The sequence below is a fragment of the Chlamydotis macqueenii genome, chromosome 12 (genome assembly GCF_036417535.1).
Source record: "Chlamydotis macqueenii isolate bChlMac1 chromosome 12, bChlMac1.mat, whole genome shotgun sequence".
Lineage (NCBI taxonomy): Eukaryota > Metazoa > Chordata > Aves > Otidiformes > Otididae > Chlamydotis > Chlamydotis macqueenii.
In genome coordinates this window covers 10,245,226-10,260,564 of record NC_141567.1, presented here as the reverse complement: position 1 = coordinate 10,260,564, position 15,339 = coordinate 10,245,226, and the positions used below count along the sequence as shown (strand labels likewise).

General features: G+C 38.3%; 1 protein-coding gene across 2 annotated transcripts in view; it reads left to right on the top strand.

Annotated features, from left to right (window-relative positions):
- The window catches only part of ADAMTSL3 (ADAMTS like 3), a 188,220-nt gene that overhangs the window by 108,172 nt on the left and 64,709 nt on the right, over positions 1–15,339 (top strand). For both annotated transcript variants that reach the window (XM_086757497.1, XM_086757498.1), the window contains exons 7-8: positions 2,028–2,154; positions 11,140–11,214. In XM_086757497.1, the coding sequence (XP_086613623.1) occupies positions 2,028–2,154; positions 11,140–11,214 (202 nt within the window). The remainder of the gene's footprint in view (positions 1–2,027; positions 2,155–11,139; positions 11,215–15,339) is intronic.

Sequence of the window (15,339 nt, the reverse complement as noted above, 5' to 3'; positions counted from 1 at the left end):
TGTATTATTATATCCCTTGAAATTTGATCTGCTTTCTGATTCACACAGTGGTCCAGTCAGTTTCTGTTTCTGAAATGATGTTTCCTTAATTTCTCAATGCTAATTGGTGATAACATGGAAAGATAAGCTTGTTTAGAATAATTTGTTTACAATCTTTTTTGTTATTTTCTGGATGTCAGTGATGAACCCAGACCTAATGTTAAAAACTATCAAGTGAAAACTTTTTAATCTTTAGTCCAATCCTAGATTATAGTGTAGTGTTCCTGCATAGCTTCCATGTAGTAAATAAGCACCTGTTCTGAGATCATCTAATTTCATATACATGTGCTAATATGTTTCATTTTTACAACTAAGGTTTTATTGACACTTAACACTACCATTAAGTCATTTCAGTTAAGCTGCATATTTCTTTTTAAAATTAATTTTGTGCTGAGCTACGTAGGATGGTCTCCTTCCGTTGCAGGAATACAATAATTTCCTGCTATTAATGTAGAATTCTATGATAAATCTGAATCCTTCAGTAAGAAGATGCCTTTCAGTTGCAGCATTGTCACTCAACCACAGCATCATAAACTGTCCTCCATAATGCCTTCCTCTTAAGAGAACGCAAGATGTGGGGAATCGGGAAAGCAAGGGAAAAGGGCAGGAGTGGGAGGTGGGGCTGTTTTGCTGTCTTTTCTATACACACATGAAACTTTGAGATTGTGTTTCTCCGTGTTTGGCAGCGGATGTGCGTGATTTGTGCGGTGTGTGTCTGCGTGTATGTTAACTCAGACTGAAAGACCCAGCCCTGCCTCTTACGTGCAGACTCGATCCTCACCTCTCCAAGGGGATCATGTGTCAGTTTTGGCATAGCACAGACGCAGCGGATCTTGGCAGCTAAGACTACCCCTTCCAAGCATTTTTATATAGGAAGAGAAGTGTGCTGGCCAATTTCAGAATTCTATTGCTGCTTTTAACTGTGAATTTCCAGAGTGCTTTCTATCAGTTTGTCAGTTTGGAGTTTGGTTAAATATATATGTCCGTGATAAATTAACTGCACTTCTCAGGCATGTGTGGATGTAAGAGACGAATAGACTGACTTGAGAAATCTTGAAGCTGTAGATTAGCTTTTTACCACATTGTTCAGCATTTGCTACTCCCTGCACATTTCTTCTACAAAATGGTGAACAGTAAGATAGATGAGACCAAATATTTATATCCCTTTCAGCAGGAGGGTGCTTTTAGTCAATGTTGTCTATTCTTCTTTGTCTTGCCATTCTTACTTCCATGCTTCTTGTGACTGATATGAAGAAGGAGGAAAACATGAAAAATGTTTTCATTGTAGTTTGGAGAGTTTTCAGTTGACAGTTTTTCAAAAACTTTGCCTTTGGAATTTTTGGCAGTGTTTAAGTTTGGGTGTTTTTATAATAATCGTTGGAAAGTTTTATAGATCGGGTCTCATATTCAGAAATAAATCAAAAGGCGAGAACTGAATAATCCAAGTTTTTCAAAACTTGTTTAGCAAATGTATGTGACTGACGTTGATGTGAATGGCAAATAGGAGTTCTACACAAATGCCAGTTAAATTCTGAATGGCCAAGACACTAGATTGATCACTGCCCACAGCTGCCTGTCTGTTAAGATGAAGGCTGAGCACCCTTTAAATATTTAACTTGGGTTATTTTATTGCATTAATCCTTTCTCAGACATAATTAAACAGGTGATGAAAAACAAATTGTAAATAACATAGTTGTCCCTTGTGTTGGAAAGAATAATGCTCAATGGCATTCATTCACATAAGTAGTGGGAAACTGATTCATGTATTTCCTATGCTTGAATAGCTTAATATATCAGTTGTTGTGGTTCATCATTAAACTCGTGGAAATGACAGTGTGCTTTTAAAATCCCAAATAGCAAGATATGCTTTGAAAGAATGAGGCCAGCTCATAAAATCAAAAGGATAACATAATAAATAAAATTCCAGAAACCTGAGCATGTCTACTACAGCTTTGCCCTCCTTCTGACTGTGGTGTTGATGTTGGCAGGCAGTAGGCTGTGATCGACAACTTGGGAGCAATGCCAAGGAAGACAACTGTGGAATCTGTGCAGGAGATGGTTCAACATGCAGGCTTGTGAGGGGACAAGCTAAGGCACATGTCTCACCAGAAAAAAGTAGGTTGCAAATTGATCCTATGATAATTTATTCTTGACAATGTTTTCTGCTTGTATATTAACATACATATTGTGGAGTATTGACCTTTTCACTATATACTTGTTTGCAGTTTTCCAAAGCTACTTATTCTAAAGTCTGTGCTAGATTAGTCTATTGAAATTCCATGAGGGATACCACACATTAGAGTATAGCTAGGAAAGAATTTGAGATATGCATTTTCTTTTTTTTTTTTAATAGAGCTACTCAATTTGTTCTATCAGGAATAACCATCAAGATGCACATATTATTTTAGAGGGTATCCTCATGTTGCAATATATGTGATGCTGCAGCAATGTTTTTAAATCATGGAAACATCTTATAGATGGCTTTATGGAAATTGTGGCCCATGATTGCAAGTGCCTGGTTTTCAACTTAAGTTTGCTTTTTTTTTTTTTTTTTTTCAAGTGTCTAAAGACAGTTGAACTTCAGAGACAAGTTAACCACTTCTATGGTACAAAAAGCACAAGGTGGATGGGAATAATACTTTCTTCTCTTTCTTGTGTGTATGGCTCAAATTTTTCCATTCTTTCTCAAAATAATTAGCATCTTACTGTGAATAACTCTGTAGGTCTCCATAGTAATGGAAATATAAGAGAGGAGGGGTTTCAGAACTGGACCCTTTATTGGAGTCTTAAGAGTCTGGCTATGTTGATATCTGGGCAAGGTTTGCCATATGGAGGCTTGCCACTTGAGCTTTCCACACTCACAGATGATGCTCCCTGTGATAATTCCACAGCATGTGTCCCCATGTTTATTATGTGAGATAGTTGCCTCATATCTATTTTTTCTGTTTCTGAACTCACAATGTGGATTTGTCACATAGAGATGGAGCATTTGGGGTTTGTTACCTTCCTGCAGTGCCACAAGATGCAAAGGTGTTGATCCTGGTGCTCTTAGAGTAAAGATAAATACTCAAAGTTCTAATGCAAGATGGTATTTTTTTTTTAAATGGATGAAGCACCTGCCTTTGACAGCTGCTTATATTTTAGCACTGTTTAGTTCGGCCTGCAAAGATTTCACTTGTGCCCTCATTTTGAAAGAGCTGTTGTATATTGAATCGTATTTAATTCTTATTCCAGTACGTATAGATATTTCCATGGGGTTTTTTAATGCCACTGCTTGCAGTGTACTTCAGTGTGGGTGTAACTTGAAGTGCAATGTGTGTTATCTCGATGCTTGTTACCTTGCAGTGTGATTACTTGTATTCATCTGCAAGGTTTCATGTCAGGCTATCTTACACTGTGCAGGTGTGTAATTTCTGTAATTCAATATATATGTGTAGCAAAGGTAATCTAAATTAAAGAGTAAATATTTTTGTGGCAGCATCTTTTAGTCACAGAATAATTTTGCACAAGCCGAAGAGCTGTTTTCTATGTACTGGATGGGCTATGAGTGTCAGCCTTTGTCTTGCCTGTATAGGGACCTTTTTCGTGGACAGGAGAATGTAGGTCAGTAATTTATAAAGTTTTTCATCGTGAAACGCTGAGCAAATGTCTTGAATATTTACAATGAGCTGAAAAAGAGTTTTCATGAAGGGGCTACTTTTTATTCGTTTTGTCATATCAAATACTCGGAAATTCTGGTCAGCACAGAGCAAGCACTTGTGAAGCAGTAAACGTTGGATAATATTTTTTTTGTAGTACCAAGTTGTCTTTGTTTTGTGTGTCTATAGATAGATATAGGGATGTACATACACAAAATATTGCTTCCCCTTTCTGATATGGAGGACAGTTGGAACAGAAAGAAATTGCATTGTCTATTCCAGTTTTACAGAAACCGAAATTCTCCTGGAGAAGGATGATTCCTAGGGACGCCCTAGCTAGTTTTAAGGCAGCTCAAATTGAACTTGTTGGATTGGTACATCTAGTTGGATAGTTCATGAAGTGAAATAAAAAGATTCACATTTAATTGCTGCTTTGTATGTAAGTACAGTAAAAACAAAGCTAAAAGGGATCTGGTTTTGAAACTGCCATTTTGCAACACAAAATATTAATTTCACTTGTGGTATTCTGGCACAGGCAAGAGCTGACTGCAGCTGACATCACTTGGTGGAAGGTCTCCCATTGTCTTGACCAGGTTATGAAGAATACCTGTGGCTCACTTGTCTTTATCATAATTCAGTGGCTCTTGAAGAGTTCTTAAAGATGAAGAAAAACTATGCTGAGGAAAGATGTCAGTTATGCCAAGTGTTGGTTTTATCTTGCACTGCACTAGGCTAGATTATATGAACGAATTACCATTCACATAAGCAAAACAGTAGATGTGCTACTGACATCAGAACTTTTGATGATGATTTTCTTTGTATTGTGATAGTGCCAAAATCTTCTTTGGGTCAAATTGTTCAACACTATGGCAGCAGTTCCATATAATCATCCTCTTTGTGAATCAAATGTGCAAATAAAGCCATACTTTGTTTGTGCTAGTGTATCAGCAAAGGGAGACACAATATCTTCCAAATAGTTGTTTGGAAGCTTTCGGAGCTAGTGTTGAGAACTAAAATATCGATACATGACAGACATGTAATTAAGAGGGAACTAGTAAGATTGTGATCAGGATGTAACTTTTATTGTGCAATGAGGCAAATTAAAGAATTGGAAGGAAAGCAAGAGCCAGAGATTTTAAATGAAAGTGCCTAGTTATCTTGATCCTTATTTAAAAAAAAAAAGATAAGACACTTAGACATTGATAGCAAATGATTTCTCATAAAGGACTCGCTTTGTTTTAATATCTTTTTGTATGTGTCCATATAAAATGAATGCTTTTCTTTGATCTGAAAGCTAAACAGGACTGAAAACAAGTTTACTGTTTTGCAAATATGAAACGAACTATCATTTCAAAAATTCTTTATTTTTTTCCACTAACACTTAATTGCCTTTGAAAGACAAAGTAAGTTAGACTTCTGCCAGATTCTAACATTCTGGTAAAATGATTAAAGGTTTGACTAATGATATTCAAACAAAAAGTGTAATAGGTTGTAAAATGTACTGTCCTATTGGGAAATGAGATATTGGGGGCCTGATGTTTCTAGTACTATATGCATGGAACTCCCATTAACTCCACTGCGCTTTGTGCGCATGGAAAAATTGTAGGATTGGGCCCTAATGTCTGCTTTCTGCACCATTATTGGCAAGAAATGATAGGAAAGTGTTCTGGTTCTGATACCAAGGAAGAAGAAAAGATGCTGATCCTGAAATTAACAGGGAGTGAAGCTGATGGCACAGGCTTATCCTAATTTGGTCTTACTTGATTCTCCAACTGTTTGATACTTGCAAGTTTTACCTTTCTTAACTTTTTGCTAGAAGCTTCATACAAAAGGTTTCAATGTTGATAGCTTTATAACTGTTTGAATTTCTTCTTGCCATGCATTTTCTTTCCTATGGCACGTGTGTAATTTACCATTGGTCACTTATTGTCACATGTTTGTATGTCATCATCCCTAGGCATGCTTAACCAAAAACCTAATTTCACTTGCAAAACCTCCTGCAAGGTTCTCTGTTCAGTATCATCAGCTGGATCAGTTCTGTGATGACTTGCTACCTTGCTTTGTTTTTCCCTTTTTGAAATCAATATGCATGGAGCTAGTAACCCCCATTGTCAAGGTTGTCTGATACCTTACTTTGTACGAATGATATTTTGCCAAAATTCAACCGTTGGGTCAGAAACTCTCCATGCCAGGTGCTGAATGTTTTTGAGAAAATTCAGCCAGAACAGCTCAGCATATTCCAAGGAAACAGCAGAGAAAAACACGTTGTTTCCTACTGTCAAAACATTCCTGAAGCCTTTTCTTTAAAATGTCTTAACATCCCTCATTGTTGGACTTGATCACGGATCAGGGATTTGAAATTTGGCAGGCGGTGGTCTTCTGGTCATGGACAAGTCTTTTGCAATATCTTTAAACATCAACACATATTTTAATACATGCCTTGAAAAAAAACCAAACCAAAACAAAACAAACCCCAAAAAACCCAACCACTACCTTTCCTTCAGGCTCTGTAGAACCACCTTGTATTTTAACAGCTGGCATTTCCAAAAACTTGTCCTTTGAAGTGTGCTTTAGCTTGTTACATACAGATCATATGTGTGCAATCTCTTTAGAATAAATTAACATGTTACTTTTCCAGAACTAAGCTATTAAAAGTCTAATTGAGGTTGCTTTTGCTTTCTGCTTTGCTGCAGTGTAGAATGGGTACCATGGGATGAACTCTGTGGTGTCTCCTGCCTCACATTAAGGCACTACACAAGAGATTTTGTGGAGACCTTCTGATTCTCCTGAGCTTCAGACTTGTGACTGGGGGTGATGAGATCACATGAGGAGAGGGAAAGACAAGAGGACAGTAGCTGAACAGAAAAAAATTGCTGTTCATACAGTGACGGAAATACAGAATTGAGAAAGTGGGAGGACTTAAAATGGATGTACAGATACATTGGGTAGAGGAAAAAGAGGAAGAGAGGAAGATTGAGATTAGATAAAGAATCTGGACTGGAAGATGGAGTTAGAAACACTCTGAGAGGAAGTGGGAGAATCAACTATATGTAGAGCCAGAAGAGGGAATTGGGACTGGTTTGGCAGGAAAACTGTGTCTGGGGACGGACAGAATGCCAATACATTAGCATTTCAGTTTGGATAAGGAGTATGTTTTTTGAAGCAAATTTCATCACGGTCCTAACATACTGCTCATCAGTTCACATCATGGTCTGGTCTTGGAAAGCATAAATTAGATAATTTTTTTTTTTTTTTTTAAATGAAGCTAAACCAGAAGAGGTAACCCAGAAAGCACCTAATGTTCTACAGCAGCTACCAAATATGCAGTCCATGTGATCAGACTAGAAGAACCTGCAGTATGTATGGTGTGGATGCTGGGTCTTCAGCACCAACTATTTCAGTCTCCAGATCTGTTTACTTGGGGCTGTTATAGGTAGTATGAAGCCTCCTTCTTTACTTTTCTGGTCCCTCTTGTCTTGGAGAAATTCCTGTGTAAGAACATTGGCTATTTCATTCTTTATTTCGCACTGCATTTCCTTAAGATCAATTTTCTTGATGGGCTGCTTACTGCATGTCTTTATACTCTTTCTTCAGTGTGTACAAATTTTAGAAGAGATGTCCAGAAGTAGAAAGAAGTGTGTATGTAACTAAAATCACACAGTTTGTCTCAAAAGCAGGTTAGCACACCTTAAAATACTTACTCAGCAATGCCAAGAAGTGGCACTCAGATGAAGAGGTAGGCTTGGGTCACAGGACTGGTGGACAGAGGGATGGAGGTACAGAGTGGGAGGGTGAGAGACTGGGGAGGGAAGGACTCAAGGACAGAAAGGATGTGCCCATACAGATTTTGCAACGTGACTTTTAGGGTCAAGATATATAACTGCTGCTTTGAGTAGCACATATATTTCTAGTTCAGGTGTCTCTTAAAGAGTATGTATTTGGCTTTGCACAGATTCTTGTCATGAGGCAGGTCAGCACATACCTCAGCACCAACGTTTTCTGAAATTATGCCTAATGTTAGAGTGGATGAGGGGAGACACTGGAATAAGACTCCAAATATTTTGAGCTTTTTAGTTCCTTTATGCTGATAGTTGTTCCTGGACTACTGTTCTTTGTATTTTGAGAGCACGTAGGCCTTCGACTAGAGCTGGAGGACCAGCAGATAAGTGCTGAGCAAATACATGGAAAGAAACCATTTTATAGGCCCAAAAGAAACCCTCTACCCTGCTGTAAGAGGAGAGAGGGAAAAATCCCAACTGGCCCATATGTGAAACAGTAAATGGGTCCACCATGGCCCACATGGAAAAATAAATAAAACCTGCTGAATTGGATTGAGCTCTGGAATGTGGCTCCTTTATTTTGATCCTGGGGATTAGCTCCCAGTCTTACCATAGCAGGGAGTCTGATCTTGCTCTCATTGAAATCCAAATCTAAATCCACATTAACACCATAGAAACGGGATCAAACCTTGCCATCTAAAGTAAAAGCAATCCGGGAGCTTAATCGGCAAGCGCTGTGTGTAGTGTGTACACACGTGTTTGCTGAGAGAGTCCCTGGGTAAGAGCAGAAAGTCCATTTAAAGTAGGTGCTGGAGAAAGATGACCCATGGGCCCTTGGGAATCCCTACAGCGAAACAGTGTTATAATAGAGAGGCAATATTTAACCTGTTTCTCAGTTTTTAAGGTGAGCTTTATGATTAAAATCAGATTTTATGGTCTAGTGTTTCTGCATCATCCAGATCATTTGGGGCTTATTTGTTTTCAGTTTTAGACGAAGACAGTGATTAACTTTCAAAGATAATTAAATCATCTAAGGGGAGAATTAAAAAAAAGATAATTGGAAATTTTAAGTATAGATTTCAGGGTGGCAATTTCCCCTTATGTTTTCACAAGAGTTCACTGCTTTTAACAGTGCGGATCCAGATCCTACTGATTTAATGGGAAATGTACACGTAACCATTTTTAAATGGGTTTACAGGGCCTTGTGTTCCTTTAAGAATACAAATTATATCCTTCTACTGAGAACTGGAGACATTTGGAATACATACTTTTGGAGCCAGACCTGGACAATTGTAACTACTGTTTCATATGAAATAAAAGCTGTCCTCAGGAGAAGGTGGAGTCCCTTAAGTCAACTCTGTCCTGTTTTCTTCCAATTCTCCATCTCTGTTCAGAATTCCAAAAATCTCACTTTTATTTTTCCTATAATTTACTTAATCTCATGGAAATATTGCCCTAGGTCATAATTATCTCAGTCAGGTCACAAACATCTCCTGCTGTCAGGTTTCTTGACAGGTCTGTGGGGCTGCAGAGGTTGAACATTACTGTTGTGGTGAAACTTAGTCATCTCCTCTAATGTAAATAAAATACTTGCTGGTAATACTGTCTCTGCAGCAGAGAAACACCAAATTTAGCACCCCCATGAGACTTTCGGACCATATCAGAAAGTGCTTCAGTGAGGGTGGAATGTCTGTAGTACTGCTAAAGGAATGTGAAGCATCCTGAAAAGGGATCAACAAGGCCTGCCGAGGCGAGCTGAGCTTGCTGTAAGGAGGTGCAGGAAGCATAGCGGAACGACCCTGGTTGTTCTCAAGAGGAGTCCTACACATCTCTGCACATCTGCAAATCTGGGCCTTGTCCGCTCAGCGCAGAGTGCCCTTAGTTCCACTTCAAAACAGCAGTTGTATGTATTCAGAACTGGTCATAATCAGACTCTTATTTGAGGTTTTGTGCTGTAACTGCTGGTTGCTTGTCAAGACAGGATACAGTTCCTGACCACGTAGGGCCAGATGGGCCCCTCAAACCTGCTTTCTGTCAAATACTGTAGAGCACATATGAATTCAGTAGTTATTTCCTTGCTTTAAAGATATACACATCCACTACCTTCTGGCTATCTTTAGCAATTCGTCTGATGAAAAACCAAGATGCAAAAAGATATTAAGTGGTTCAGTAGTTAATGTTTTTTCCAGGGCTCCTTAGCTTGTATTATTGTTCTTACTGTAGTATTTTGCACTCTGGTGGAATACCCAAGTATGAAATTAATAAAGATCATATTTTATTACATCCAAAATAAATTGTTATATTTAAATGACCTTCCTAGAAATTGGCGATATAAAAACTGTAACATAAGAAGGTGTTTATTTCAGAAAAAATAATTGCAGTATTTGCTTGAAGTATCCTGAACATTTGGCAGGATTTCATACTTATGCTAAGGAGATGTAAACCAGAAGCTGATAATTTAGCATCTACTATAAAAAGGTCCGTTTTAAAGTGGAAAGAAACATTCTTCAACTGTTTTTTAGTTAAAGCTAAACTCAAATATTTTTCCTATAAATATTGTGTGAGTAATTCTGGAGCCAATGTATCACTGACCTTCAACTCGCATTACTTCTTGAATCTGCAAAAATGAATTTCCTCTGCACCAGTCCCTAGATAGGTGTTAATGCCATCTCTGTGGGAAGGACCTGCAATGGGCACATGTTTGCAGGTCCTGCCTCAGAGATGATCTGCAGTTGGGCCGTGATGGAAATGGGAGGCAGCACGTTGGTATTTTGTTGCTTGGAAGCATCTCTCATCCTTCTGCGGATGTCGTGTCGTGCACTGTGCATACCTTTGTCTGAGAGCACTGCTCTTGTTGGCACGAAAGACTCTGGTGTATTGATTTGACTGTGAACTCCGTTTGCTTGGGCAAATCACAGATTTCCTACATTTGAAATGGAAAGCAATATATTTCTGCCTTTGTAAAATGCACTAAAGTAAGTGTGTTGTACATTTGTATATGAAAAGGCCATTCAGGCAGCCAAGGGCTGTTTTGTATTGACATGTCCTATTCAGGGCTGGTTTGGTTTATAGTTAATTTTAAACTGAGGCTCTTACTGGAAGAAATGATCTTATATGGTAAGTGAAATGCAGACACCCTGTTGTAACATACACACTATAAGCTAATATATATTTGCTCTTAACTGGTCTGTAATTGGTTAAGGGTTAGTGTTAAGTAGATGATTTATTTCCTGTAAGTCCTGCCACTTACTACAGTTGTGACCTGCAGCAGGAAATGAGGTGTGGGCAAAATGAGCCTGAGCAGCTGCAGAGTTCTGTAAGGGGGAAGCACTACTTAGCAGATTCCTTGTGTCAGTTCAGTTATCGGGAAATAAAACTAGGACAACAGAGTGTAAATATGTGCCTAATACGCTACTGACATTTCAGTTGCCTTTGTTAATAGCAAATAATTTTCCAATAGCAAGAAAAATTTACGGGTCCATTTGTAGGTCTTAATAGTTGCATAGCATAGCAACAGACTCGGTATATGGTACTTAATAAAATAACATATGAATATTTTAATAGAAAAATTGTGAAACCTGTTAAATATTTTTAGACACATTTGACAGTTTGCAGTCTAGTTATGTGATGTGCAAATTCCCTGATGCGAGATAACTTCTAAAACAGTTCTTTAATTTTCCTAGGGGAAGAAACTGTGATTGCTGTACCACATGGGAGTCGCAGTGTGAGAATTACCCTAAAAGGACCAGCACACCTTGGTATGACTGACCTGTTTTATGTATTTATTTATAGGCAGAAGATAAAAACAGAACTTTGTATCCCCCTCTCTGCTCCTGCTTCAGCTTCTTCACATCATCTTTTTTTTTTTTTCCATGTTTTTCCCCTTCTTAAATACGTTATCGCAGAGGCATTATCACAGAACATTCTGCTACCAATTGGCTCGGCCTTGGCCAGCAGTGGGTCTGCCCTACGCCCGGCCAAGTCCACTGGACAAAGGGGAACAACTTCTAGCAGCTTCTTACAGAAGCTGCCACCTTAGGTCCCACCTCACTAAATAAAACCAGAACATCCAGTTGAAGTCACACTTGATCGGTAAGCAATGTTCAAGCAAAAGTAATCTAGGTAAAAATGAGGTGTGGTAAACAAAGTAGATAAAATAAACTACTCAAGTCCTGTATCCTTGGAATACTTTTCGTCATTACATACCATCTATGAGAAACAGCTTGCTATTCTGTTAGACATTTGTTTCCTGGTGTTTTCTATAAGGTTTATCTATGGTAATTTCTTTACACATAGGCCTACTTTACATAAAGAACTAATTGTTTCAGTGATAAGTGGGACTGCCATACCACACAATGAAATAAACCATTCATTTAACATTTTGAGCAATTTTTTATTCATAAAAGTGGAAGACTTAGTCTGAATCATAGAAATAAAAAGGACTTCTACTGCTCTGAGAAATATAAATAGAAATGCATTTTATTTGAAACTTACTCATCTATTTATTTGCTTTGAAATTAATATATTGTCATTTTCTTTCAAAGAAAAAATTGAATAAGGCTTCCACTTCAGAGCAACTCCAGAGTGATAATAACTTCTAGTTATAACACTGATATCAACAATGTACAAAGCTGAACTTATCTTGAAATAAATAATATTAATGTAAAACTGTTACAAGGGAGTGATCCTGACCAGTTCAGGTCGGGATTCTTGGTCCTTCTTAAGTAGTTCTGCAGAAGGAAGTTGTTGTTTCAGCTTCGTGTGAGGAAAAAGTACTGGATTCCGTGGCTCCTGGGGGCTTTCTGGAAAGCTCCTGAGGAATGCAGCAGCAACTCGGTAACTAAGTACAGAGTGCTCCTGGCTTCCTACCCAGGGTGGTTCCGTAAAGAAGCTGTGGCTTGGCATTACCTTTGTTAGCTAGTTCTCTAGCTGGACGAGGATTGTGAAATGTTCCTTTAACCACTTCCCACAGCACATCTGTTTGCAAATCTGTGAGGATTTAGACTTTTGTTACCTAAAATATTTTAAATGACAGAGGTGAAAAACTAGTGAGAGCTGTTGTGGGGAGGGAGGTGGAAATCACTTCTGGCTTTATAACCAGATCTTCAAGAACCGATGTTCTAGGGTATGTGCTTTGGGACAGTTTTGTTTGTTTGCCTTTCTGACTGTCTGTATGTTTGTGACTGTTTGTCACTTAACAGAAAGTATCGAGTGATCTTTGGTCTGCAACTTCATTGACTTCTGTGTGAGTGTGCTGGTATAATTAAAGGCAGAATTAAAAAAAAAAAAAAATCACCTGTGATTACAAGTTCTGTTTGTCAGAGGTGCTCTTCCTGGCTTGTAAGGAGTTGAATTTAACAAGTGGAGCAGGGACTACCTGCTGTAGAATTTTATCGTGCCTCGCGTTGCAAGTATATGTATATATTTGCTCTTCAAGTAAAGTCAGCAGCAGTAGTGAACGCTTGAAGAGCACGACAAAGTGTCTGGCGCTTTTCCCTTTGTGTTCATTTGTGCTTCATCCTCAGCTTTATGATCTGCTCTTGTTCCAGGGAAACACAGCTGCTGGATTAATCAAAAATGGAAATCTGGTTGGAGATGTAGCACATAACAGATTAGAGACAAATAAGTGCTCTGAACATTGTTTTATGATCAGCAGCTTAGTGTTTTAAGAAAGACTGCATGTCTTTGTAGCTAGTAAGAATAAGCATTTTGTTTGTGTGTACGGGCACTTAAAGACAAGCAACAGATTCATCAGAGAGCAAAGGTGTTACTCTGGATTTTTTTACAAATAACTCCCTCTTGTACCTATCTGCTTGGGTTTTGTGAATGGTTTGGTGGAAAATAACCAAATAATTAGTACGAAAAATGGTTATGAATAAAATGTTTCACTGTGTTGGTTTTGGTTTTGATTGGAGATGGCTTTTCTAGCAGTTGTTTTAAGAGCATTAGAATAAAAAGAAAGACTGAAAGTTCCCTGAAATTAATCTTCCAGCAGAAGAAACAGGAAAAACAGACGCTAATATTTTTACAAGTGGCTAATGCTAGATAACCGAGTTCATGAACTTAGGGAGGTTAAACTTCACTAAAAGGAACTGAAACTCCTTTTTTTTTTTTTTTTCCCTTTTTGACAATTTCTTCTCCGCTTGCAGTGATTTGCATTACTTGGCACTATTTAGCTATACATCTATGCACTGCTTTGTCTTTTGACATGCTAAGAGGAAGACAATGTTGCTTGCATTTTGAAAAGAACGCATATTTTATTTTGGGCCCCTGTATTTTGCTATCTACAAATGAATCACATGGAAAAGAAAGAGCTTTTGGATAGCAACATGATTTGCTCCTTCTTGTACTGGGAACAGGAGCTATTTGCCTGGGAATTCTTCCATGCATCTCTACACGGTGAGGTGCCTGCAGTGGGTTCCCTGTGCCACGCTGTCCTGCTCTTGCCCATTGCTAAGAGTATGAGAGTCTTTTGCAGTGGATCTTCAAGGCATTTCCATGGGGAAAACATTCTTTTTACCACAGCAAGGGAAGGAACACAAAGATAGACAGTTATAGGTCTTTGGCACCAGTGGTTATCGTGTTAGGCACAGAAACAGGTGAGCGCTCTAGAGAATTCCCTGTCTTTACCACTCTGCACATCTGGAGTCCTAAAGACTCCTCAAGGAAATGTTTCCCTCGCTTAGGATGGGGGAGCTTACTCCTGAAGTCGTACTTCCCACCTCTCCAGGATTACAGGACCCTGTAGAATGAATGAATGAATGTTGGTGAATCCTTTTCTAAACCTTGCCTATAAGCCAGTTGGTGAAACCTTTCTTGCCAGTTACTGCTCTGAAAAAAAAAAAACAAACTTTTTTTTTTTTTTTTTTTTTGGAAGGAGCTGCTTCCTAATAAAATTATTATGTTGCGTGTGTTACATACACTAGATGCTTGGTTTCCCTCTGTTTTAGAAGCCTGTGATGACAAGCATTAGATACTACTGAACAGAAACATATTACAGCAGAGGTTATCCGTTGTGCTGTGGAATAGCTCTCCATCTCCCTGTGTGACACACTTCTGGGAAAATCTGAGCAGCTGTTCTGAGCTTCACTGATGTGACCTCCAGAGATACAGACCATCACTCTATAGCTGGACCTTGCAAATAAACACGTGCTTTGGATTCAAATCTAGTGTAGGTCTAACATAAATGTATGTCAGCTCTCAGTGAGTTATGCTGTTGGTTGCTAAACAATAGTCTTGGTTTGTGCTTAGAGAAACTTAAAAATTATTTTTTTACTAAGATACTTAGCATAAAAACTGTAAAGTAATGCAGCTCAGGTCACCAAATTAAAATCTTTAAAATATTTTTGCAAAAGCCAGGTATCTTGCTTTGCAATCTTAAATGCAAGTTTCAAAGGAGTCTTGTACTCCTGAGGATCCTACTGACTTTGTGTGGACTTCGAAGTATTTGAGATTTGCTGATTTGACTCTTATTCAACAAAATGACAGGATAACAGGCACCATGCATTAATACTTACTGTTAAGCAGTGTAAGTTTGGGGTCAAGACTAGCAGAAGCTTAGCCCAAGAATGCGGAGTTCCGGATATTTACAAGGTTGTTTTGTAATGCGATCAGGAAAGAAAACTTCCATAAAAGCGACAAACAAAAATTTGTGGTAATCATCTACATACTTGTTACTTTTTTCTGTGATTTGTTTATAACTTTGTTTCTAATGGAAATGTGTTGGACAAGGGGACACTTTGATTCTCTGAGAATTGTTTTTTCTCTTTGACGAAGTACATTTGATTCACTGCTAGATTCCTACCCTGTGATCAACATAAAGTCATTTCCTAGAAACATATCCTTCCTTAAACTTCCTTCCAGCCATGTATGTGATCTTTGTT